The following is a 27,830-nucleotide window of genomic DNA, read 5'->3' on the forward strand; positions in this document are numbered from 1 at the left end:
TTTTCCATCTGCTCCATCCTGCAATGGAAGGAGAAGAGGAGGTGGAAGGGGGGACATAGAGGATGACGAGAGGGTGGGAGGGGATGATGTGGAGGAGGGAGGGGTTGATTAATATTTAGAGGTGTCTGGTAATTCACCGGGCCTCTCTGCCTCTGCCTGCAGATGGGATTGGTAATTGCACTTCAAAATGCATGCACATGCACAAATTTCTGTCCCAGTAATAGCACTGGGAACAGGGTGGGAGATTTTAACAGGAAGCCATTCAGTATGATGGGCATGTTTTGGCTGTGAAGTGTGGCTATTAACCTCCTTGCCGTCACAGGGGCAGCAAATGCCTTGTAGCCTGCTCTATAAGCAAGGGGGCATGTGTTTTTAATAACAAAGATGCGTATCGTGTAAATGTACATTTTAAGGCTCCTAGGAGATGATCTTTATGGGTATGTTCTTGTAACAGGGAATAAGCAGGCTAAAAGAGCGTGTTGTAAGATGTTCTAATTTAAGGTACGTTGCAACAGTAATAACATAGTAATAACATAGTATAGTAAATTAGTTTTATTATAGCAGGTGACCCTTTCCTATATGTTGGCAGGTCGGGTCTGTCAGGAGTTCTTTTAATGATGGTTCTTTTTAGTATAAAAGGTGAATTTGGAATGAGACATATCCAAGGTGGTGTTACTTCTTACAGTCATTCAACATGTATTATGTATGTATGTATGTATGTATGTATGTATAAAAAACAAAAAAAGTGTGTGGCGCCAAAAAATAAATTTACTGTGATAAAAATGAATGAAACTATAATTAATAAATAAGAAATTGTGTAAAGTGACTTATATATTAAAATTGTGTATATCAATTAAACTAGTGTGACCTTATAAATTCTAATATGACACAACCAATAAAAATTGACATAACAGTGCATAAACGTGCTAAAAAAGAGGAAACAGAAAAGTCAATAAAAAATCCCTTTGAGAAAGTTACCGGTCAGGTGACGAAACGCGTTAGGGTACTGAGAGCGCGATTACGTCATCACGACGACGCCGCGCACGCGCAGAAGCCTACACCAAGCGCGGGAATACAATCGGCGGCCATTGGAAGTGAGAGCTGGAGTTTGGACTACACTCAGACAGCGAACGGAGCCATATACATCTGGTTCCTGGTGATCGTGTCTGGCAGCCCTGAAGGAGTCCACGGAGACGTGTTCCAGTATCCAGAACCGGATGGTGGTGATATATTCACAAACTGCTTTTTAACCATTTGCATTTTGTAAGTGCGATTCCTACCCCCCCCACCCCCCACCTCCTTCTCCTGTTTTAATACATTTTATGCAGTATTATGCTATGGGGCGTGCGCTCTCTCTCTTTTTCTGTCTATGTATGTATGTATATCTTTATTTATATAGCGCCGTTAATGTACTTAGCGCTTTACAGCAGTAACACACGTGATAATCATATAACTAACAAGTAATACAGTACAAATAACACATAATGGGAAGAAGTGCTTCAGACATAAAAGTAACATTTAGGAAGAGGAGTCCCTGCTTCAAAGAGCTTACAATCTAATCGGTTGGTAGGAAGAACGTACAGAGACAGTAGGAAGGTGTTCTGGTAAAAGGGTACATCAGGGTTTTAAGGAGATGCTGTTATGACAGTATTTTTTCCCATAGCAATGGGTACGTTGCTACTTCGAAATATCAATAAATGAGGATGCAGTTTAGAAGGGGTTTCCCCAGTAGCAGTGATCCCCTTGGTGCTGCAGAGGGTTTTATAGGAGGGCTTTTCTTGCATCAGGGATTCCTCATTGAATTGTGCAGCCTCTCTTTGAAGGGCCAGATTTTCTAAAGGACAAAATCAGTTGATACTGCTTGGTGTGGGAAAGTCAGTTCATATATTTCCATGTGGTGCTTAAAGCATATCATCTGAATATGTATTTTAGGGAGAAATCTCCCATTAATGTTGCTTGTGTTTGTCTCAGAACCATGTCATAAGTTACCAGCCACCAGCACAGTGCACAGAGTGGTCCTGTACATGGGGAGGAAATCTGCATCTACCAAACAAGGTTCACAAAAATGTGTGGCGTAATATGTTTTTTTTTTGCATTTATAATTATTATTTTACACTTTTATTGTTAATTTAGGGATATATTAGTCTGTTGCGTACTGCTTCAGGAAGCATTGATATTAGTGCAGGTGTCAGCTCCTTGTGACCTCGGGCAAGTCACTTTATCTCCCTGTGCCTCAGGCAACAAAAACATATAGATTGTAAGCTTATCTGGGCAGGGACTGTGTCTGTAACAATCCTATGTGCTGTGTACCGCGCACTATACTGTAATTGTGAAGCGCTTTCAGTCCTATTGGGAGAAAAGCGCTATATGAAATAAAGTTATTATTATTATTATGTGACACAGACAATTAATCAAAATACATTTTTTCCATTTATATGCATATTGAATTAATTGGTACAACTTTGTGTGGAGACAAATATTGCCTAGTTTCTGAAGATGTTAAATAGTTATATTCCCCAGCCTTAAACATGGCTTAAACCATTCTTTAAAATACCATTAGTATTATGCGTTTATATATCAGACAAGATACCTTATATCAGACAAAAACCAGATTTTTTCCACCTTTTAAAAGACAATATTTAAAAGCACCATGCAATTTGTGCCCCCCACCCCCCTCCATTTATGTTGGCTCCGGCATCAGAGGACGCCGCGGGGTCATTTGACGTCACATTGTCATGGTCACGTGATCCCACGGCATAATTTGCCACCGCGTTACCCTGACGACGCGTCGCTGGATGCCAAGGTGAGGGAAGTTACAGAGGCATCGCGTGGTCCCCCGGCATTTTCTTTAAATGCCTTGGGGAAAAGTGCGGGACCTCTGTAACTGCCGCACCCCCCTCCCCCATGAAAATCACCCCGCAGTTTGCACACCCCTGCCTTAACATATATGCACTCTTTTGCGATATAATGTTATTGTCCGCTCTCCCACATTGTACTGCGCTGCAGAATAGGTTGGCGCCATACAAATAAAAGATATTGTAAAATGATGATGATGTAATAGCAACATGCTGAAACAGTTAACTCAGTTTAGGGAATTTAAGTTTATGATAAGAGTGTGATGATGTCAAAATGCCACAAGGAGTCTGTACCAAGCTGACCTGCTCTAGTTAAAAGTATTTAACCTCATCATCCTAAGAGGGGTCGGCAATGGATTGTAAAGGACTGCTGATAAATATTAATGTTTTTATAATTAACCAGTGTGTTCCAGGAATGGCCCCTAGATGCTGCCAAGTCTTGTGTGTATGCAAGGTGATGTTTTGGGATTGATTACAATGCTGATGCTGCCCGTGCTGTACCTGTTCTGGTTTTAATGAAGGCATTGGCAGGACAGTGTGTTTCAGTGTGTGAGCACTCCCTGCTCTACCTGCTCTCTGTGCTTCTGCAACGTTTGGCAGCAGAAAGTATGTGTGAGTTAGATGTCGCGGTGCCCTCTGCAGAAATGGAAGAGATGTCCGGTGTGAAACCATATAATTGTGCCGCCCACACAAGGCAGTGTGTAAAATGTTTGTGCAGTACAGGCACACCCCGCATTAATGTACGCAATGGGACTGGAGCATGTATGTAAAGCGGAAATGTACTTAAAGTGAAGCACTACCCTTTTCCCACTTATCGATGCATGTACTGTTCTGCAATCGTCATATACGTGCATAACTGGTGTAAATAACGCATTTGTAACAGGCTCTATAGTCTCCCCGCTTGCGCACAGCTTCGGTACAGGTAGGGAGCTGGTATTCCTGTTCAGGACGTGCCGACAGGCGCATACGCAAGCTGCCGTTTGCCTATTGGGCGATATGTCCTTACTCGCGAGTGTACTTAAAGTGAGCGTCCTTAAACCGGGGTATGCCTGTATGCTGTATGTGTGTACATAATAGCATTTGAATGTGTGTGTATATATATATAGTTACTGTTTCCTACAAAGCAATGTGTAGTCAATGTCGAAAATATGATGGTCTATGTAGCAAGGCAATATTCCTGCATCAATGACACTGTGCTAATTTGCATGCCATTTCCCAGAATCCCTTGCTGCAGTGGAAGCATTGTATGCTAAGATAGAATGGGGAAAGGCAGGATTGCAGACCAGTCTGATACATGTGAATGAGCTCACAAGTGATATTTTCATTTGCTGTACACTGTACTGTACAGTGGAGGGTTTTTGTCACTTTTTTTTTACCCACCATAACTTATATAATATGTGGTTGCATCCAGGCCCGTCTTAACAGCGTTATAGGCCCCCGGGCAAGCAGTGCACTGGGCCCTGCCAACTCTCCGCTACAAGTCGTAATTTTTCTCCTTCTACCGAGTTAGCGGGAGATGTGAATGTTGAGGCGGGTAATCGGAAAATTAGTGTTAAATTCTGGTCTGTGCATAGATTAGCGTGGGGCCCCTATGCTCGTGGGGCCCCCGGGCAACTGCCCAGCGTGCTCGTGCGTTAAGACGGCACTGGTTGCATCAATGCACAAATGTATATCCCTGTATTCTTAATGTGAACGTGTTAAACGTTCTGGAAAAACGCGATAAGTATTGCTTGCTTCAAGAGTGTGTTAACAGCGGCTGCATTTGAATTTTTTTGCGTTGTTGCTCTCTTGCGTTACATGTTTAGAATAGCGGGCGCTATCTCTGTACCAAAGTGCTTTGTCCTGATTTTGCTTTGTCTGCCCCAGCCTGTGATTTGGCGAGTGTCAGTAGGAGGAGCTGGAGAAGAGTTTTATAATGAGATGTATCACATTCTGCATCTCCGTGCACCATTATTTTTGCATTTTATTTGCGCCAAAAAATCTGCCAGATTTAAAGAGACGCGAGTCTAATTTACCAGATGTGAAAATCCAGTTCTAACATATGACGCAACTGTGCTCCAACATTTTTCTGCATTTATAGAAATAAAACATTGAAATACATGGAATAAATCAGAGGCGCCCTATGCCTTTTCATGTGCGTGCAGGTGAAATCTTTATTCATGATGGCAGAGACGGATAACACAAAGCTTGATAACACTGTTGGGCCAACACAGACGGCCTTTAGACAAATCATTTCCCCGTCCTGCTAAGTAAGCAGATGAGAGCACAGATTCCTTCAGGATGAGTGCAGAACACCGGTGCTATAAAATACTAGAATATACTGATATTTACTTATTTGAAGCTATCGCAATCCGTGTAATTATTGTTATGAAAAACAATGAAGGCAGAATAAATCAGTGACCCAAAGAGCTTACAATTTAATACACAAGACATGAAGGAAGGTGAAGTTACTTTGGCAAAGGTTATATACGCAGCTGACCGTGCTATGCATGTACACATACCTGTGCAAGGCTGTTCATTATATGTGCTTGTGTGCATACGTTCGTGTGTGCATGTGTGTATACATGCATGACCCGGGGACTCATGGTCTCTTTGTCTGTGGCACACAATACTTGTGCAAACACAGCGCTGCTGGGGAGGGAGGCAGCAGGCTGTGTGATGATTAATTGCTGCGGCTCTGTGTGTTGGCTGGGGTGGGGGCGGCAGAGATAGGATTCAAAGGAGAATTCCAAATATTTAAATTGCTAATGATGTTGCACGTTGGCTCCATGTGTCCTGTACAATCAACTCACAGGCCTAGAAAAAAGGTGTGGGGGTTGAGGCCCCTGAAAAATCTGAGTATTCTTCATATTAAGGGCCTGATCTCAAAGCAGCTTTCCTTGTAATGCTCAGTTTTGCATGCAGATATTGTCCAATATATTGTGAAACCGCATATACTCGTCAGGGAGCTTTGGGCTCTATTACCTGACATGGAGACATGGCTTCACAGCATCCTGAATAGTGGCAAAAAGAGGTGAGAATGAGATCTAATGTGGTAATATTACTATGGCATATATACTATGTGTGTGATATGTGTGTGTGTGTGATGTGTGATGTGTGTGTGTGTGTGTGTGTGTGTGTGTGTGTGTGTGTGTGTGTGTGTGTGTGTGTGTGTGTGTGTGTGTGTATATATACACACACACGGATATATATATGGGGTGTCTATAACTCTATTAATCTTGAAAAAGGACCCAAGGGGGGACCAAAATGTTGGTCTTACTATAATACATTCAGCACATTTCTTCAAGACCTGTGAGTGCCAAACTGATTGTCTTCCCTACATGTGTATATATACACGTGTGTGTATATAGACAGAGAGAGAGCATTGGTCTTCTGTCTATTTTACTGATAATCCCTGGATGCTGTAAGAATTATAATAATGCATTAATAATGCATTAAATTAAGGTCCACATTTACTAAATGGTGCTAAGCTTTAGTACACTCTTTAATCAATTTGAGCCCTAATTACCATCAGGTATTATCACCCTGATGGGTCATACATGCTTCACAGATGTATATATAGATGCATTAGAGGCACACTCTCGTTAATGCAAATAACCTTAACATGAATATTTAACATTAAAAATTGTGCATTTTCAGCCTTTTTCTTATCATTAATATACAAAGAAAAATGGGTCGGTATAGTGCAGGCTTGTTGTCTTTTGTGCTTTTTTGACAGTAAAAGAGGCTTATTGAAAAATATTAAAGCATAGATGTGAAAAGAACACATCTGTTATCAAAGCCCCAAAGGGATTGTATATATTACACATTTTATTAGTATACGAGAAACATGCCGTAACCGCAACTTCTATTTCTTTTAATAAAAAATGTAAAATAAATAAACAGGTGCAATAAAATGAGCTCATGGCTGAGGCGCATCCCATCTCCTGCTTCTTTTATAATACAAATAAAAATACTTTGTAGAGCCTTAGGTGGAAACTACCTATTGGGAATCTTAGGGATGGGATTTGGCTCTGAAGCACACGTACTGCGGCTGGACTGTTGGCAGTGTTAAGAACATTTGTGTTCTTGTGTAACGGTTGTTTACATTTAGTTCATTTGTGTTCTTGTGTAATGGTTGTGTCTCTGAATTTCAACTTGTTTTTGACGCACTGAAGGAGTTTGGTCACCATCCAAGTGATGTACGGGTGCTTTATACACCTTTACTTACTCAGCTTGGTCCCAAGGTTCAACAAAGTATCCGGCCACTCCTCGTTCTCTTACTGTGCACCCCACAACTGGAACAATCTACCGGATACTCTCACAGCCGCCACCAGTCTAAGTTACTTCAAAACAAAAGCTGTCTCACATTTTACTCTGATCTGTAACTGTTACATACGCCTATAATATATATTATCTCTTACTGTGCATGCAATGTCTTGTATATAATGTATAACCCTGCTCACTTATGTAACCATGTATTTTTCATCATACTGTAACTCTGTGCCTAGGACATACTTGAAAACGAGAGGTAACTCTCAATATATTACTTCCTGGTAAAACATGTTATAAATAAAGTCTCCTTGGTAGCTCAGCACTAAGGACCCTGTGTGTTACAGTGATATGAATCAATTCTGCACAGCACTTTGTGATGCTTTGTAGAACATTGCTCCCATGTCTGTGAGATCATTGCAGGAACCCAATCCCTCTCTTAAATCTTTTGCTGCCAGAGTCCCTAAAAACACACTGCAGAGCATAGATAAAAGAATTCAGCAACGATTACCATGTTTCAGTGATCAAGTTCCTGGCCAGGAATTATAAACCAATGTATCAGAAAACCTATTAATCATTTTGCAATGCACGGGTTGAACTTGATGGGCATATGTCTATTTTCAACCTCATCTACTATGTAACTATGTAACAATGAAGTTTATCATTGCATCTTCCTAATAATCTATATAGACCTCCTTAATTTTATATATACTGTATATATATATATATATACATATATATATATTTTTTATATATATATATGAAGGACTTCTGGAACAATGTCCTTTGGACAGACGAGACCAAAGTGGAGATATTTGGCCATAATGCACAGCGCCACGTTTGGCAAAAACCAAACACAGCATATCAGCACAAACACCTCATACCGACTGTCAAGCACGGTGGTGGAGAGGTGATGATTTGGGCTTGTTTTGCAGCCACAGGACCTGGGAACCTTGCAGTCATTGAGTCGACCATGAACTCCTCTGTATACCAAAGTATTCTAGAGTCAAATGTGAGGCCATCTGTCTGACAGCTAAAGCTTGGCCGAAATTGGGTCATGCAACAGGACAATAATCCCAAGCACACCAGCAAATCTACAACAGAATGGCTGAAAAAGAAAATAATCAAGGTGTTGCAATGGTCCAGTCAAAGTCCAGACCTCAACCCAATTAAAATGCTGTGGCGGGATCTTAAGAGAGCTGTGCATAAACAAATGCCCACAAACCTCAATGAGCTGAAGTAACATTGTAAAGAAGAGTGGGCCAAAATTCCTCCACAACGATGTGAGAGACTGATAAAGTCATACAGAAAATGATTACTTCAAGTTATTGCTGCTAAAGGTGGTTCTACAAGCTATTGAATCATAAGGGTTACTTAGTTTTTCACACATGGCTTCTCCATTTTGGCTTTATTTTGGTTAAATAAACCATGACACAGTGTAATATGTAATGTGTTGTTGTTCATCTGAGGTTGTATTTACCTAATTTTAAGGCCTGCTAAGGAACAGATGATTGTTATTATATCCTGATATGTAAAACCATAGAAGTCAAAGTTCAAAGAGGGTGTACATTCTTTTTCACACCACTATATATATATATATATATATATATATATATATATATATATATATATATAAATGTGATGGCCCCATTAACCCCTATTGTGCCAGAAGTGCATAAGGTGCTGACCTCTGCCACCAAAGGATTAATAAAGCAATTCTCTTTGAGGAGGGCTGCTACATCACCTCCTCACCTCCCCTGGTAGCAGAGGTTTCAAGGGCCCACAGTTTTCCTTTGAGAAAGTCTGAGATGTTAGGGAGAGGCGGTTTTAAGAAAGCGCAGAATTGTCAGCCCCGGGCCATCAATTTGTCTGGCAAAATTCTACCTAGCCAGTGGTAAGCAGAATCGACTGTGAATGATGCTTAGCGCTGACCCAGAGATAAATGTAAAACAGATTAACTGCAGCCTCATGTGCTGGGCAGAATAAGAGGAGAGCACGCACGGCAACCCATAACTTATGAGCTTGCTACCTATCCTCTGCTCCATTCTCTGTTTCCTAGTGGGATAGGAATGGCTCTAAGACAAATCCCCTCCACACACAGTCTGGAAGAAGTGCTCTTTCCCATGTAACGGAGGGGGGCCAATTTGGGTGTTGGGATTTTCATGTCAAGGATGCTCATATTTCATGCATTCCTCAACTTTTTAAGCTCTTGCCCCACCCTTCAAAAGAGTCACGGTCAGAGTCACGGTCTTACTTACCAGCAAATATTGGCGTATAGGGAAAGCACTCACCCATGTGACACTTTCTCTGTCATGTTACCAATCATAATTTAATGTGATCGGATTGCCTTGTTAATTAATATTAATATTATGATACTGTTTAACACCAATCTCTGTTAAATCAGGGCAAGTAATGGGATGTTACCTAAAACAAGATCAGACGTTATGTTCCCTGAGTTAAACGTCATATTTAATAAGCTAGTTGTATGAAAAACCAACATCCCTGTACTACATCTCATTAGCATAGAGTTGACATTGCGTTATTTTAGGATAATCCTGTGTTATGTTTAAATAACGTGGTGCAATGTAAATGTTGGCGTTACTCCTATTCAGACGCTGAAATGGGGCTTTTGTGGGAGTGGAGAGAGAGAAGAGGGAAATAACGCAATGTTATATAAATCATAGCTAACTCGGACATTACCCCCATCCAGGCAAAAGCCCTATGTCAGGGTCTGGATGGGGGTAATGTTAACTTTATCTCTGACTTAAATAACGTAGTATTATTTTGCCTTGTTAACCTTAGAGTTTAGTGAACAGGAGATGATAATAATAATAATAATAACTTTATAAAGTGCTTTTCTCAAATGGGACCCAGTTAAAAAAAGGGGAAAAGGAGAAAACGTTTAAGGTTATAAAAGAGACCAAACACAAGGAAAGATATAATACAGGATGGGATGGTACTGTAGCTATTAAATGCTGAACAGGTTGTGGTTCACTAATTAAATGCCTGGGTAAACAGGTAGGTTTTGAGTCTGTTTTTTTAGAGATTTCCAGAGGTCCCCGCTGGCTACTGCAGGGACAAGAGCTGCCCCTCAATGGGGCCGGGCGTACTGCGAAGAGGGGCTGCCGCCGCGCTGCGCGGTGAGTTTTTCCAGTCTGCAAGAAAATTGTTAGGGGAACTAGCGACAGAGCGCTAGGCCATGCCCCCCGGCAGTTCAGCCAATGAAGGCGAACCTGCCGGGTGACATCACGGCCGCGCCCCCGTCACACACCCCTCCCCCTCCCATGTCTTTCCCCCTCCAGCTCTCTGCAGACCGGGGAATTCGGCTGCACGCACCATCTGCCTCGCAGGCGCGCGTGCAGCGCAGGCACTGGGGCCGTTGCCTGAGGTAGGAGTGGGACCAGCGGGGCTAAAAGCTCGGGCTCCAAAGGAAGTCAGGGAGATTCTGGGAACTGTCAGGAGTCTCTCACCTGCGGTTTGAAGTGAGCGAATGGGAGTGTAGGGAACTCAAAGCTCTTTCAGATAACTGGGACCCTGGTCATGCAATGCTTTGAATGTCAACAAGCCAATCATTAAATACGTTTTCCATTTTACAGGCAGTCAGTGCAGAGAGATGATATGGCTCATGTGCATCTTATTATCACCAACGTCCATTTTGCTTAATGTATGCTCTTTATCGGAGGAAACATAACTTTCGCTATACATTTTAGTGAATATAGAGCTACTATTAACGTGACATTAACTTGGGTTTACGGAAAGCTACGAACCTAACAGAGTTTAGTGACTCTGGGACATAGTGCCCTCGTTAGGGACTCATACATCACGGGCTCGTCTGCAAAATAGAAAACTAATAAAGCAATTAGCAACATAGTATGTGATCAAACAGAAATAGCTTGGTAAAAATAAATATAAAATAGCCAGTTAAGTGGGAAATCTTCAGCTCTGTAGATATCAAATATTCCGGGCAAACGATTTATATAAAGGAGCACAGGAAGTGTTGCTTTTTAGCAATCGACCTATGGTGCTTATCTAGCAAAAATGAATAGCTTTGCTATAGTAGTTCTTTATTCTAATGAAGAGACGGAGTCCAAAGAGGGTGAAGATCAAGTGCAAAACACAGCAAAGGACAGGCGGAGAAGGGGAGTACCTAATAGTACTGCTGTCCTCTTGCCTTGTGTTTACACTGTAAACTGCAGACAGTAGTAACACTGCCGGTAAACGGCTCACACTGCCCCTTTACTCTGTGTGTTACAATATGAAATACAGCTTTATATACAGTAATTAGTGTGCACAGTGCAGCATCAGTACAAGAGTAAGCATTGCAGACGCCGGAACATGGTAAGGAATGCCTGCACCAGTGAGCTGGCAACCCCTCTCCTGTGTGCATTACTGTCCCCGAGGTAACATTTAAACAATGACACTTCATTAAGAGTCCCCTTAATAAATTGCTTAATTTCATAGAGAATTCACAAAATACAGAGTGAGGGGAGTGAATATGTGACTGGTTATTTTGAAAGTGTGTGTTTGCTAGTGATAGGGCCCAAAACGACACAAGGACGATGCCCCCATATCCTGAAAAACCCACAATTAGATTTGTTTGATCTTAAAGCAGAAGGAGGCAAATGCAGATTTAAAAAGAAAAAAAGGCAAATGCTTTGGTTTTAAGGTTGGGATTACAACCTCGCTGGCCTGCACCTTAATCCCTTCTCCGCCATAGTGGCTGCAATCATTGCAAAGAGTGCATTGCAATCCTTCGGCAGGCAGGGGGGTTTATACACAGCGAGTGTATTCAAGACAAACACCAATACCCCCCCATACCCCCATATACATAGAGTAAATATGTTTCAACCGGTAACATAGTTCGGGAAATATTGTGTATTTTTTATTCATACCAGTAATCAAGTAGTATGATAAAAGAAAGTACAGTACATGCTGTAGGTAGGAGCGTGGTGTGATTATTGTGAGGGGCAGACTGGTACTGCTGCTGTCCAACTTGTAGTAGTTTGCCCCTCAATGTGATATCAGCCAACCTACATGTGTCAGTACTTCTTGTTGCTAATAAATCAGGACCGGCCTTAGTGCAAGGCAGTCTCCCTCCTCTCCCTCCTACTGTCGGTGCCGGGATCCAACTTCCGCCCAACCGAAGGGGAGAGCTGGAGGAAGCAGCCTGGGGCCCCCGGACCAGAAAGTGACATCACATGCCGCCACGATGTCATGATGCTGCGACGCTGCCGGAGAAGATTCGCTCTTCAAGGTAAGTACCCCATAACATTTCCAGAGGAGGGGCCCCGCTGCCAGTCTGCCACCTTGGGCCCCACAAAGGCTAAGGTCGGCCCATTACTCAGCATCTTTCACTGAATCTCTTTATTCCCTATCCACTGTCGTTACTAATTAAAGTGTTACAGAGTGCTGCAAATATACCTTGTCTTGCATTCTGTCCCCTTGCAATATCCTCTTTGTACTGTCGTGATTTAGCGATTATAGCAGTCTTTCTTTTTTTTGTTTAGCACGTGTGAAGTGTTAGGCTGTGTCCATGCAGCAGAAGACTGCGCAGAGGCGTGCGCGTGAGTGACGTCACCCGCGTTAGTGGGAGCCTTTTGAGACCAAGGTAGATGCGCTTTGGGGGGCGTGTCTAGGGCATGTCTATGGGCATGTCTGTGACGTCACGGAGCTGGTTCGCCCTCATTGGACGAACTGCTCACGTGACCTGCCTGTCGCGCTGAGGAATCAGATTGAACTGATTCCTCGTGCACCGCGAGCCCCCTCCTGCTGTCGGGCGCGCGGTCTATGAGCACGATCAATGCCTTAAGGCAATGTGAACACGCCACGGGTGCAAGCCTCCGCGTGGTCTTCGCCAGCATGGACGCCGCCTTAGGAGTAGGGTTAGCATCAGATAACATATTAATGTTGTCTTCCTATCTCTCTTTCTATAAACATATCTACCAACATTTACCAACCAATAGTTTTTTGTTTTTTTTGCTTGTTGAATCGCATTATCATAAAGAATAAATTTTGTGGTTAAGGCACTGGCCTCTGAAGTGGTATTAGACACAGTTTTAAACTCTTGTGACCATGGCCAAAACCCTGTGTCAATACGGTACATCATACTCAATTTACAGCAGGAATTTATTGCAGTTATGCACATTGTCACTGCCACATATGAATAATTAATAATAATAATGCACTGGTCACTGAAAGTCCAGTTACTAAATAATAACCTCTTCAGCCTTTGTGCTGGTAACCACACTCATGCAATGCTTCATACCCTTTAGAGTCACACACTAGACTTGCACAGCTCACAGAAGCCCTGAGGTTGTCTTCACAGATCATGTGCAAACTCTGCCTCCGAAGTGGCTCTCAGGGATGAAGGGTTAATCAATTTGTCATTGTTTTCCCTCTCACCAATTGTTCATAACTGGAGAGCTTTTAAAGTGCCATAGATCCTGATGTCCCAGTGTCATAATGTGACACTAATAGTTACACTTGGCTCAGCGAGCCAGCGCCGGGAGATGGATCACTTTCCATGCACCAATTATAATCTGTCCATCTAAGTGATAAAGAGGGGGTGGTGATGATGGGGAAGGGAGGAGTACTTGGTTGGGCCCCTTCTCTGCTTACAGAGGGATACATTTGTGACCAGTTTATCTCTGATTTTTCAACGTCCTACTGCAGGTTGAGATTTTATTGTATGAAATAAAATTAAGCTATTTAATTTCTTTAGTGAAGGGCCATGTGTGTTAAAGATGAAGACGGTCAGATTGTTTAGATGGGCCATAAGTGCCAATTTTGTATCACAATTTTGTATCACTACATTAGACAGGGACAAACTTGATATGCGATAGGTTCCTTCTATCTACATCACCCTGCTGTAGAAGTATCTTTTGTCTATGGTCAGTACTGTACTGTACGTCATTCTGTGGAGGAAAGTACAGGTTGCACAAGTCATGGGTCCATGGGTCCATTTTTCAGCATGTGGTGGAAAGACTGAATTGATAGACAACTTGGCCCCTTGTCTCCCCCTGCAAAGCAAGAGGAAGTCTCCTTGGTCCACTGGTTGCTTCAAGAATAAAGCCCATGGGAACTTTTTGGATCTGTTTTACCATTTCATCCTGCAAAGGAAGGTACATCAGTGTGAAACTTCAGTCTACTTGTTACTATTTGTGTGAGGGTGGGACAGACTTCAAAGGCCTTCATAGATACATCCTGTTTTTTTGTTTTTCTGTCTAAGGGTTGACTAATCTGGTGATATGTTTGGAACTGTACATCTGCCTCTTGTGGGAAGGGAAAAACACGATGGGTTATAGCTTCCTTTTAAGCTTTGACAGGTTATAGTAGCCTTCTGTCAAATAGTCAACCTGATAAGCAATAAACAAACTCCAAGGCCTATTTTCCCTTCCGTCCCTTTGTCACCCTGCTGGGGAATGAAGGGTTTATCACGGGTCTATAATATTGAGAATTTCAAGGAATAAAAAGTTCACATGTTTGTGTCATGTTTATTTCTTCTTATAAATACTGCCTTATATTTACAAAAAGAAATGTGTAAATATTACCTTTATACAAAAGACTTTCCATCGGACTCATATTTTGGACAGTTACTACAGTATGATTTCATCCCAAGCATGTTGTTCATATCTCAAACTTCGGCCTCCCAGAAGCCTCACTGTCTTGTTCAATTTAGCTTCCTGTGTCAAAAAAAGAGAGGAAGTCCTTATTGTATGATGCAACATATAGGGCATAGGAGCACTTACAGTTTCTTAAAGTACTGTCACGGGTGCCACATTGAATGAGGATGACATGCAGAAACAGAAAATGAGACCGCACTCCACTGGATTTATGTGAATAAGAGTACTGGTTTATTGAAGAATCTAAGCATATTTCTGGTTTATTGAAGGATCCAGTAGAGTGCTGTCACTTTTTCTGTTCCTGCTTGTTGTATGATGTACACTCAGTGGGAATCTAAATTAATAACATTTTTATATCTCTTGCTACTTAGGGGTTATCTCCCATACCCCCTCTCTGATAGGAAGCAGTCATGATTAGGTGGCATGACCTACACTATAAGAAATTCAGGAACAATGAAAGTGAGATTTAGAAAGAGCATCTGGGGGGAATAGGGAATAGTCCTCTGGCTGCGTAAAAAAAGGCCAGGTTACTGCCTGAGCCCATAATTTGTGCTCAAGGGGGTGGGGGGGGGAGGGACGTTTTGCTATGAGGGATTTGATGGGAGTAGACTAGAGATGTACAAAACTTTCATCCAAGGATGCGAACCCGTGAAATTTGTCCTTTTTAAGCCATGATTTTTTTTTTTTTACCTTTTCAGGTCTAGAGAGAGTCCCCATTGACTTACTTACCTACAAAACCCTCTATAAACACACCTAAGACACCTGGGACATAAACTAATTTTAATATAGAAGTAAATTCCAATGATTTAAATTGGCATATATATATCAAGTGTGTTCTCAGGTAGGTCTCCATATGTTTTGGGGTCTGGCCTAAAACGTTTTGGTGAAACTGAATTCTTGGTGGAAATGTGCTTCTTTTACTTTACAATCCTTCTCTCTGCTGCTCTGTCCAACTCACTAAATGGGTCAAGTGATTTGGACTGTGACCTCGGAAGGTCACCTGGCCTGGAAGGTGACCGAATCCCAGTGCTTCTCTCTAAGGCTAAATATCTCCACATCCATACTGTACCAATTCAATAACTACCAATTCTGCCCATTGAGAAGAGCCTGTATATGTTTATGTAGGCTCCTGGAAGTAGCCACCAGCCATAACTGGCTACTTCACAGAATACCACGTTTGGCCTTCTTTACCAAAATATGTAAGAAAATACTGTGTAGACGAGGTTACACCTAGAGATCGGCGAATTGTTTTGGTGGATTTGGATCTGCAGCGGATCGGCCGTGTTCCTTTGGTCCACGGATTTCAGCGGATCAATCTCAAAAAGGGCGATTTGCGTTTTGCGGATTTTTTAATTATTATTACCAGTGTTTGACAAACCTATACATTTGCACGCCCCGGGCGAGTGGATTTAACTTCATGGCGAGCTCCTATTGGCCCAAGCAGCACACGTGTGATAGTAGGTGGCGAGTAGATTTTTTTGGTGATTTGTCGACCACTGATTATTACTACCAATACACTCCGTGGATTCTGCAACCCGTGGACGGATTTGGAGAATCCAATCCAATGGAGGTTTATGATGAATCATCTCAAATTAAAACCGGTCAAATCCGTTTGCGGATTTCACGCCGCAAAATGGATTTTGGGGGGGAAATGTGAAAAAATTCGGGAAATTGATTTTGGGCGTAGTCGCCCGTCACTTGTTACACCTCTGAAAGTTGTTGTATACAAACAATATAGAAAAAGAGCTTTACTATCTTCCAGCTGGCAATATAGACTTTAGGCCTTGCATTCATGAGCTTGTTAGCTATACAAGTTTGATTACCATCAGATAATCTAATTCTAAGAGTGGGGCTTTCAGATGTAATCACATAATACATCCTAAAAGCATATAAAAAATGAAGGGAGATATTCATCAAAAGTCACAAATGGAAGGACTCCAGATGCTCAGCTCTTAGTTAAGTCTCGTGGCTGCAAAACTGGTGCAAAAAACGGTGCTAGATTTATCAAAGAGAAAAATTAAGTTTTTCGTTTATGATATTATTGATAATCCTGATTCAGCTGTATTTGTATAGCCACCAATTAGACAAAAAAAAAAAAGACAGAAGCATTTCTTCTCCCTGATAAATCTGATGCTGGGGGTGTGCCAGATGTGTGGGAGAGGTTAAAAAGGTGAGTTAGGGTACAGCTTAGGGTGCCAGGAAGGGAGCGGAGGAGATGCGAGAGAATAGGGTCAAGAGGGCAAGTTGTAGGGTGAGATGAGAGGTGCATAGAGACCTCACCTTCAGTTACAGGGGGAAATGAGCTGAGGGTGAATGTAGGTGTGCGAAGGGAGGTAGGTGTTGCCTGTGGAGCCTGACATGAAGAGATGTCATACAAGAAATTGAAAACAAGGCGCTCCTAAAGCTTACTTAAGTGAAATAATGTGCTTGTGCAATTAGCACTCTCTACATTAATATAGTGAATAAAATATTACATTAATACTGCATAAGGTGATTATATCTATATACTGTATATATAATAATAATAATAATAGCATGTTCTTGTATAGCGCTGCTAGTTTAACGTAGCGCTTTACAGAGACATTTTTTCCAGGCACAAGACCCTGCCCAGTGGAGCTTACAATCTATGGTTTTGGTGCCTGAGGCACAGGAAGATATTGTGACTTGCGCAAGGTCACAAGGAGCCGACACCAGGGATTGAACCAGGCTCCCCTGCTCCAATCACAGAAAGGCTGCAATGTTCTTCAAATTCCAGGGGGAGCATGGGATGTAATCAGCAAGAGAAAAACATAAAACAAAATCTAAGTGCAGGGGTTTTCATCAAAATGGTAATAAGTTGTTTTCTTGGGTCATATATTGTGCCTACTTACAGTGTATATATGCAAATCTAAAACTGTGGCAAATGTTGTGGGTGTATATATGGGATCTGAAGCAGTGTTTAAAGTAATCAGGATACAGAAGTTTGTATTTTCTCATCAGATTACACTTAGTATTATATCCCATTGATACCCCTATATAAGATAGGACTGTGTGGGGGGCAGAGGGGGGGGGGGTTGGTGTCATACTCCTGATGAAGCCAATCCCTTGGCGAAATGCGTTGAGTGGGAGTGTTTGCGGTCACAGAGCACTCACAGACGCGTCTTAGCCAACAAGCCGACAACCGGAATTGGCGTCCGAACGAACCGGAAGTGACGGAGCTCGCGGAGATACCGGCAGAGACTCCCACAGCTGGGGAGACGGTCCCAACATCGGCGTCGCAGACGAACCGGAGGCGGTGAGCTGATTGGTCACTCACGACGTCCTTAATACTGTATTGTGAACTGCTTTTATTGACTGTACAGAGTGAATACGTACTGAGTGCGGCTCTTATATTTTTACAAACATAAAAATACATTTTCTACTGATTTGTGCTAAGTTTTGCTGTTTCTTCCATCCTGAGGTGCATCTCTTCTGAATGTATAAAACCCACATTTGCCATAGTTTTGGATTTGCGTATATTCCATTGTGTACACTGTAAGTAGGCACAAGATTTGAGCCAAAATAATAATAATAATAATTCCATGTTCTTGTATAGCGCTGCTAGTTTTAAGTAGCGTGTTACAGAGACATTTTGCAGACACAGTCTCTGCCCTGTGGAGCTTACAATCTATGTTTTTGGTGCCTGAGGCACAGGGAGATAAGGTGACTTGCCCAAGGTCACCAGGAGCCAACACCAGGAATTGAACCAGGTTCCCTGCTTCATACTCAGTACCAATCAGTGTCTTTACTCACTGAGCCACTCCTTCTCCCAAATGACTTATTACCATTTTTATGAAAACCACTGCACTTAGGTGTTGTTTTCTGTTTTTCTCTTGCTGATTACATCCCATGCTCCCCCTGGAATATAAAGAGATGTCATGTCTGATAGACTCAATCTTATCTGGGAAGTAGATGTGAAGGTCTGGGGCCGTGTGGGCAGAAAGGGGTGCAGGTGCAGTGTGAGTATGAGCGAAGTAAAGTAGGTTTGCTTGGCACGGGAAAGGGCAGTGTTATAAGGGCAGTATGATAGGAGGAGAGTAAGAATTTACACTGGAGGAAATTGGGCTTACAGCGTGATTTCCTCCAGCAACGTTCTGCAGTGCGTCAGCACGTTTGGAGTTAGCGAGTAAAGTTTGTGTGCATTGTTGTGGCTTAAATTGTTGGGAGCGATGTGTGGTGATATCAAAGTATCAAATATGTATTACATTTTATGCAGACATAAGAGGCGGGAATATTGAAAGCTACTTAGTAACTTAGATTGAACGTGATTGACATATGTCTTTTTTCAACCTCAACTACAATGTAACTACTGTATGTAATGTCACAAATCTGTGACAGCCATTATCGACAAAACGGAGGTAGCCGTTATTGATCGTTAACAGCCATTCAAGTGAATAGCCTTTGACTATTATTCGTTGGTTTTACACTTTATCAAATACATATCATATATTTCAGTGTTGTAGCCATTCAGATAATCAGAGAACTAAGGTTTAACAGATTTATAACTACTTATTTTGCATTGTCGAATGCATTTAATTTATGTCTGTATAGAACTAGACATGTTAGCAGGGGTTAAAGATCCTTAATAATGTCAAGAAATGTTAACCCTTGAACATTACGACACTGCTGTTGGGACCATATATTAGAAAAACGTATAAAGCATGAATCCTATTTTCCTTAAAAAGAAAGTTAAACACTGAGTTACCACTAATCCCTAATCACTTGCTACTAATCCTTAATCACTTAATCCTACATCCCTAATCCTTCTGTGTTATTGTTATTCATGTTCTAGGTCAAATTTGTGCTGTTTAGTAGAAAGCAGAAGCTGGGGGGGGGGGGCATCAGTAATGTATACCAGTAATTATATTAATTCCGTTGATCCTCTGTGATGCTGCTATAAAACATCTCAAATCAAAAGACTGCTGATCATTGCAAAGGCTTTGCACTTAATGGCAAATACTATGGATATGGAATATGTAGCCTATGCAGGGACACGTATATTCTCATTAGAAAGTATGAATACCCCATGTGCCGCAAATAGGACAATTCCAAATGACAATTGCTTTATATATAAATATATATGTGAGTGGTAAATATTTTTTTCTCCCACGATATGCACAGTAAAATTTTCAACTCCTATCTAAAAGTGGTTGTTGAATATAAATAATTATTTGGAAGGAATTTGCTATGCCTCTAAAGATACAACAATCCCTCTGTTAAAAAACAAAACAAAACCCATAAAATAAAACCACCCATGAAATTGTTAAATAAGTACAGCAGCCAATGCCAGTCCTCCCCAATAGCAGGGAGAAGGCATTTCAAGTCTGTAACACAGAAGGGGAAGTGGTTCTTAAACTCATGTTCATTCAACACTGGATGCCAGATAAGGGCTGCCACTTACATTCAATAAACATTGATAAAACCTGCAAGGACTGAAGCACGGGGAATTATCCTGGGCAAAATCCAGCTGTTATCATAAGAGGGGTTAACTGCAGTGAGAAGAACTTTCTGGCCTTGCAATGGCCTCTCTTAACCCCTTCACTGTCGCAGAGGAGATTGATGACTTGGTTGTTCTTTCTTGTTCTGTTAGTAAATGGAGGGTTTGCCAACCGTAGCACGTGTGCGTGCGTGCATGCGTGTGGTGCGTGTGGTGCGTGCGTGCGTGCGTGTGTGCGTGTGTGCGTGTTATATATTACACCAGTCATTCCCCCCAAAAAATTGCCTGGTGACCTGATTTTTGAAATACATCTGACACCCTGATTCAGGAGTGGCCAACTCCAGTCCTCAGGGGCTGCCAACTGAGCCCCTGATTGAGCCACCTGTGCTGAAGCAGAGATGTCCTGATAACCTGACCTGTTGGTTTCCCTTGAGGACTGGAGTTGGCCGCCCCTGTCCTGTTTTCTTTCTATAGGAGTGGATTGCTAACTAATCATATTACAGTTTCTGTTCTACATTTTTGCATTAAATGTGAATGCAATGATTCCATTTTTTAAAATGTTTGTAATAAGGCACTTTGTGTATCTGTCTAAATGTTGTCGTGCTCTGTCCTTTTCCGTGTCACACCAGTTCTGTGGTTGTGACACACCGGGGTATGACGCCACTCTGTATATAGTAACAGTGCTTAGCTGTACGGCACCCTGGGCTCTATTTATCAAAGTCTCCCGGCTGCAAACACTGAAGCATAATAATGCACCAAATTTACTAAGGGCAAAATATTCCTACTGAAACCAGCGGGATTTTCTTCTTTGATACATCTTGTGCAGTATCTTGTGCAGTTTGTTTGCATCTATTTCCCCCAGTTTTGCAGCCGGAAGACTTTGATAAATGACCTTCCTGCTACCCATTCAAGTGAATAGGCTGCAAGTGCAAAGTACTTTCTGGCTTAGCACAGTTTACTAAACATGGCCCGAAATATGTTAAAGATGCCGTACAATGAAATAATGTCTGCGATATGTTTAATGGTTAATGTTGGAGACTAACAACTTCTTTATAGAAATGTGACAATCCAAAGTATATGTAAATATTTGTTTTATATTTGCCTTTCTGTAAACAATGTACATTTAGCCTTGTTGGCTATTTCAGTTGCCCTTGGCTCCTATTCAATATGCGGTGAAGCTGTATGTCTTCCCAATGCCCGGATTGTAGTCATGTGCAAAAATGTGAGTATTCGCACAAATAGCGGCGCTGGAAATAAGTGCCAATTGTTCTTCAAAACTTCGCAAAAATGTTAGCATATAAAGGGTCGTGCCACCTGAATTTGGGGTCATTCACGTCACCTGAAAACTGACTTTTTAATGTTTGGCAAAAACATTTTTGCATAATGTAACATTTACGCAAAATGTTTTGGAAAAAAACTAAAATGTCTGATTCGCAAACTTCAGTAAAAGTTTTGCAATTCTCTATTTGGGAGATTTAAGCTCCATTTATTTGAGTGGGACTTAAATCTTCCTGAGTAAGGGGAAGACAGCTCCCAGTGTATCTGTGTATCAGTGCTCTTTTCTTACGGCATGCTACGTACTTCCACTCTGCTAGGTGCTTTTACATGGAGAGCGCTTGTATACACAATGTCATACAGCAGAGGGACACAATAACCCATAATATCCCTTACTGAGATTATGTGCTGTAAACATATTTTCTAAAATGATCGTACCTTTTTCTGCCACAGGGGCGCATGTAACCCATCGCTGATCCCCTCCCCCTGTCACCGTTCCGGCTAAAGATCACAAGATTGGGAGATGTCCCAAAGCCCATGAAGTGGTGCACATGCTGTAAGAATTGTGTTGCCATAACATTGCATGTGGGCTGAGTGGCTGAGTGATAATGTCACTGCCTTTTGAAGCTGTTGGATCCAGTTCAAGTCCCAGTGTCTGCTCCCTGTGTCCTTACTCAAATCACCTTATTGCCCTGTGCCTCAGGCATACACATTAGACACTCCTTGGGGTAGGGACTGTTCTATCAATGGCACTGTATGTACTGCTAGTGCTACCTTATACAGGCGGTCCTCAGTTATCCGACACAATGCGTTACTCAAAATGGCGTTGTAAAGCAAAGCGAAACACGTTTTCCCATAGGAACACTGTTTAAATGACAGGTTCCGTTCCTGAAGGCATTTCTAACACTAAAATACACCAAATATTTTACGCAGACAATAAGATATGCAGCACACACATAGATTATATAGTGTATATACTATATATATATATATATATAGCATAATATATAATATAATATATATTATATAGTATAATATATATTATATACACATAAACAACTTTGCAAAGCGTAAGAGCATTGGATAAGTCGTTTTGGCGTTGTAAAAATGAATATAGGTATGCATTGCATAGCGTTGGATAAGCCATTCGTTGTAAAACGAAGCGTTGTAAAACAAGGACTGCCTGTAATCTATATATATATATATGGTGGTTTTCTGGGTATGCACCTTAACCCTGGCTGTGCTCAAAGCTGTGACCATGCAGCAAGCTTAAGCCTATAGGGAACCATGTTAAAAATGGTTATTGAGGCAAAAAGTGACACTGTGTGCTCATTTGCATGTCATTTCCCAGAATCCCTTGCTGCAGTGGAAGTGCTGTATGCTGGGTGATAATGGGGAAAGGCGGGGTTGCAGACCTGCCTAAGACATGCAGATGAGTATACAGCTATATTTGTGTATGTATATATATATATATATATATATATATATATAAATACACACACACACAGGCGGTCCTCAGTTATCTGATGGAACCTGTTCTGCAAAACGTCAGATTGAGTATCCAATGTTAATCCGTGGCGGCAAGCATCGGATAATCCATTCCGACGTCAGATAATGTGTTCCGCGGATTGCATTATCTGACGTCGGATAATCTGTTCAACGGATAATGAACTGTCGGGTATGTTGTGTATGTTATGTATGTTATGTATGTTATGTATGTTATGTATGTTATGTATGTTATGTATGTTATGTATGTTATGTATGCTGTTTTTTGGTTTCCTTCTTCTGGATCAATATTCTGTAATATTCTGGGATAAGTATCTGTCATCTAAATGTAACATAGGTTGAAATCGATGGACATATGTCTTTTTTTAACATCATCAACTACAGTATGTAAAATAAAATGTATTCTGCAAGGTGCAGATTGTAGTGAGATTTCATGTCATGCTAAAGCCTGCCATTAGGGGGAGATCTAAAAGCCTTCTGATAATAGTTGGGATATTGGGGTAGTTGTCTAATACAAGGTGTCCTGTTTCTCTCTAAATCAGGGATGGCCAACTCTAGTCCTCAAGGGCCACCAACAGGTCAGGTTTTTAGGATATCTCTGCTCAGCAAAGGTGGCTGAGCCACTGATTGAGCCACATGTGCTGAAGCAGGGATATCCTGAAAACCTGACCTGTAGGTGGCCATTGAGGACTGGAGTTGGCTACCCCTGCTCTAAATCATTTAGAAATAATAATTTTAAGGACCCCTTGGAGTCTTCTTTTTCAATTTAAAAATGTATGCATTTGTTATTTATTTTTATTTATAAAATGTTTTACCAGGACGTGCTGCATCCCGGGCACAGAGTTATGATAACAATACATGGTTACATTAAATGAACAGGATTATACATTATATGCAAGATATTGCATGGCCAGTAAAAGATAATATGTTATAGACGTATGTAACAGTTACAGACCAGATTAAAATGTGACAGCTTTAGCTTTAGCCCATTGTTCACTTAAGATAACATTTTCTAACACCCCCTAAAAATAAAAGTGCAAAAGTAAGTCTTGTGATGTTACAGTAGCTCAGTGCAGTAAAAAATCAGTGCACATGCCATCAAAACATGACTTAATTGATGAGGCATTTTACAATCCACTGATTGTTCCAATTAATGATCCCACGTCGTACATGTCCAGCAAGAGATTTATTAAGATGGTAGTCTATGTACATGCCTGATTATATAGTGATTATATAGTGATTAAATTATTACATTAAACTACTGATACCTACTAGCAAGGCCCCAAGAATTAAACAACAAACACACAAAAAACAGCTATTTGGTTCTGTAAAGAAGAATGGGAAATATTAGCCCTATAGGCAATTCTCGTCTTGGGAAAAGGAATCCAGGTTATCCCCGCAGTACTGAAATGTCCATACACACACCATCCCATTGGTTGTTGGCTTCCTTTGAGTCAATTATAATATTAACAAAAGCACTTCTATACATAAACAACACACAACACATACATCCTCACACATGCGCCTTCCTGTGCACACATACTGTATCTGCAATACACACAGATGCAGGTATACCATAGAAACAAATACACCAACTTACCTGTGCAACACAGCAACATAAAACACGGATAACACACATACTGTTTGCGCACACCTACGCAACTACACCTGAATACACAGACACACTCTTATGCATGTATACACAAGCCCACACATTCACACACACACATAGGCACACAAAGACATATACACATATTGATACCTTTGCATTCCCCACGCTGGGCCTCTGTCCCCGTTCTTCACTCCTGGAAAGGCATCTCATCTTTCAGCACCTATACACCCTCTCTGTGACCAGGGCAGGGCTGATGACAGGGTGCTGACAGATTGTAGACTGTTGGTACCTCAAGGAAGGTCAATTTAACCTTATCCCTCCCTACCACATAGAATATAGCACAGCATTTGTCATTGGGATGTGAGAAGTTTGACTGTCAGGCCTAAATATGACATGTTATACAGTATGTACATGCCTCACACATGGATGTCAATCCATGGCTCATTGACTTTGGTGGAGACTCACGCAGTAAAATCATGATTATTCAATCAAGATGCACTTTTTCCCCCCGAAGAAAACCCAACACATTACTCATTGGATTTTTGGACTCTGACAAATATGATCTTAAAACATCACACAGGCAATTACACTTTATTTAAACATGTATTCAGTGACTTCTTTAATGACACCAACATGTTGCTTCTGGACATGTAAAACATCCTATTACATACATCTCATGGTGCATGTATATGGCAATGCGGGGCAGACCCCTAAACCTTGGTGCTGCATCCCTGCTTGTACCATGTTCATCCGTGCTGTGTGAAGAACCACTGAGCTAAAGGTTGCATATCTGGTGTTGTATCCTTTATATGGCACATTACTATGGCTTTGATGGCTAAATATGTGAAGACACCACCTATTCTTGGTGCTATTAGATTGCAGGTAGGTAAGGTGTTACTATAGGGAGTACCCTAACTCTAACACAACCAGTATACCTTACAAAGGTGGACTTGCTGTCATGGTGAATGTCTTTTCACAGCCTCCTCTGTGAGCACATTCCAGAGTCTATTTGCTGATTGCAAACGGTGATTACACTTTCAATCAAATGTATTTCTTTACATATTTGATCTGCATGTTCCAGGTCTGCTTCCTGCCCCCTGGTTAAAGGGCAGTGTCACTGGAATAGTCGGGCGGGCATTCTCATTCGTGTTTTGGTTCTTAAAAGAATGTTGTGTTTAGGATTTTTTATTTACTAAAGTATGGAAATAAATCAAGTATAAAATAAGTATAAAATCAAAACAATTAGGCAACTAAGATAATATAACTGAAAACCCTCAAATAATTAAAAAAAGATATGAGGAGAAATACCTGAAGTCTTCTTCTCCACACTAGAGGTGGACACTTGACAGGGTGTTCTGGTTTTGGTTCTAAATAATGTTTGGGTTTTGTATTTGGAATGTAAGGATTAGTAGTTTCTGATTTAGCACGACTGGTTTTGCCCATCTCTACTAAACAGGTCTCTATTTAAATCATTACGCAGGTACTGTATTTTTCTATTAAACAGAAACCTTAATGTGAAATTATATTTTTATTGTTGAATGAAACTGGCCATCATACAGAAAGAACCGTGATCACTGCAACATGAAATGTTATGCAGGATTCTATATTGCTACATCATTGTGTTGCAGTTAAATATAATCTGACATCTTTAAAGCTGCAGTTCAGTCTTTTTATTTTTTTATTTTATTTATTTATTTTTTTACTTCAATAGTTTCATGTGTGCAATCTCTAATTACCTAAAGAACTGTAGAGCTGCAGGTCAATTCGTTCTCCTCCATGTATTGATTGGCAAAATTTGGTGACATCATTAGTGAAGGGATCTGTTTTTCTTCTGCTTTTGTCAGTCAGTGCAAGCTCATGAATATTCATGAGCATTCCTGCACTGACATGTGCTAGAGGGAGGGCAGGGCTGACAAAGGGGTGTGCCAGGGCTTGTGACAGGACATGAAGGGGCAGTGCCTTAGCAAATGGCTGTTAAAATAGAATACAAGAAAATTGGTCTTTCAAAATGCTAAAAGTATTTTTTCTTACTACAGAACTGATTTATTAAAAAAAATACACATGCAGGATATTGACTGAACTGCAGCTTTAAAGAGGCAATCCAATCTGCACTTAAAAAAAATAATATGTATGTTTATGATGCCTTTGACTACCTTTATTGAAAACTAATTACCGAAGCTGCCTATCGATTAGTTCTCCCGTAATTGATCAGCAAAGATCCTGCTTCCCAGGGTTCACTAAATGGCTGCCTTTCAGTTTCAATCAATCCTTCAGTCAGTGTAGCTCAGTAGCTACAATGTATTCTTATATTAGTAAAGTAACGTTATCTATTGTTACAGTTTGCAGCTCAAACTGCTGGGTATATTGGCAACAAATTATCACAAACAGGAAAGTGTTGCAAATATCTTGAAGTGCCGAGGAAGTATGTTAAAGAGGCAATCCAAGACTGCAATTTTCTTTTATATAGGATTGATGCAGGGGGTCTGGGGAGCTGAACCCCATTAATTTCAGTTCCGGGGGCCCCCTGCATCCAGAGATACATACGTCTGAATTAGGTGCCAGTAGCAGCTCTCTTCGGCTGCCAGGGTCCATAATATGTCCACTGTTTGAAGATCTCTGACCCTGCGGACCAATAGGAAGCTTTACGTCATCGGTGCAGCTTCCTATTGGCCCATGTGACTAAGAAGCTTTAAACTAGTGATGTACAGAGGACCCAGTAATTACCCGGTGCCCGGCTTACCCGGCACTTTTTCTGATACCCGGAAATTACCCGGACCCAGCACCAGGGCGCTGGAACCGGTGACGGTTAATTTTCGTTCTGCTCTGCACCCTCGGTCCTCCTTTTGGAGAAGGGCAGGAGCAGAGCAGCAGAACACTTACCTGCAGCCGGCGGCGGAGGGTGAGGAGGACCACGGCGACATCGTGGGAGCAGCGGCAGACATCCTGGTGGTGGCGGTGACAGAAGAAGACGTCTTTGTTGAGCCGGTGGGAACAGAGGAACACATCACAGCTGATGCCGGTGGGGGCTGGGTAACATGTGACTGTAGCAGGAGCGTTACTATTGGACAGCCGGGGAGGAGCTGGCTGTCCAATGGTAGCATTCCTGCATTGTTACATGTTCCCCGGCTCCCACCGGCATCAGCTGTGATGTGTTCCGCTGCTCCCACCGGCTCAACAAGGACGTCCTCTGCTGCCACCACCACCACAAGGATGTCTGCTGCTGCTCCCACGATGTCGCCGTGGTCCTCCTCACC

General features: G+C 41.6%; 1 protein-coding gene across 1 annotated transcript in view; it reads right to left on the minus strand.

Moving 5' to 3' along the window:
* LOC142490755 (homeobox protein Hox-A1-like) overlaps positions 1-26,019 on the minus strand; it is a 56,755-nt gene extending 30,736 nt beyond the window's left edge. Inside the window, exon 1 of the mRNA XM_075593174.1 lies at positions 25,885-26,019. Within this exon, the coding sequence (XP_075449289.1) occupies positions 25,885-26,019 (135 nt within the window). The remainder of the gene's footprint in view (positions 1-25,884) is intronic.
* Positions 26,020-27,830: the final 1,811 nt, after the last annotated feature.

This window comes from Ascaphus truei, chromosome 3 (assembly GCF_040206685.1).
Source record: "Ascaphus truei isolate aAscTru1 chromosome 3, aAscTru1.hap1, whole genome shotgun sequence".
Taxonomy (NCBI): domain Eukaryota; kingdom Metazoa; phylum Chordata; class Amphibia; order Anura; family Ascaphidae; genus Ascaphus; species Ascaphus truei.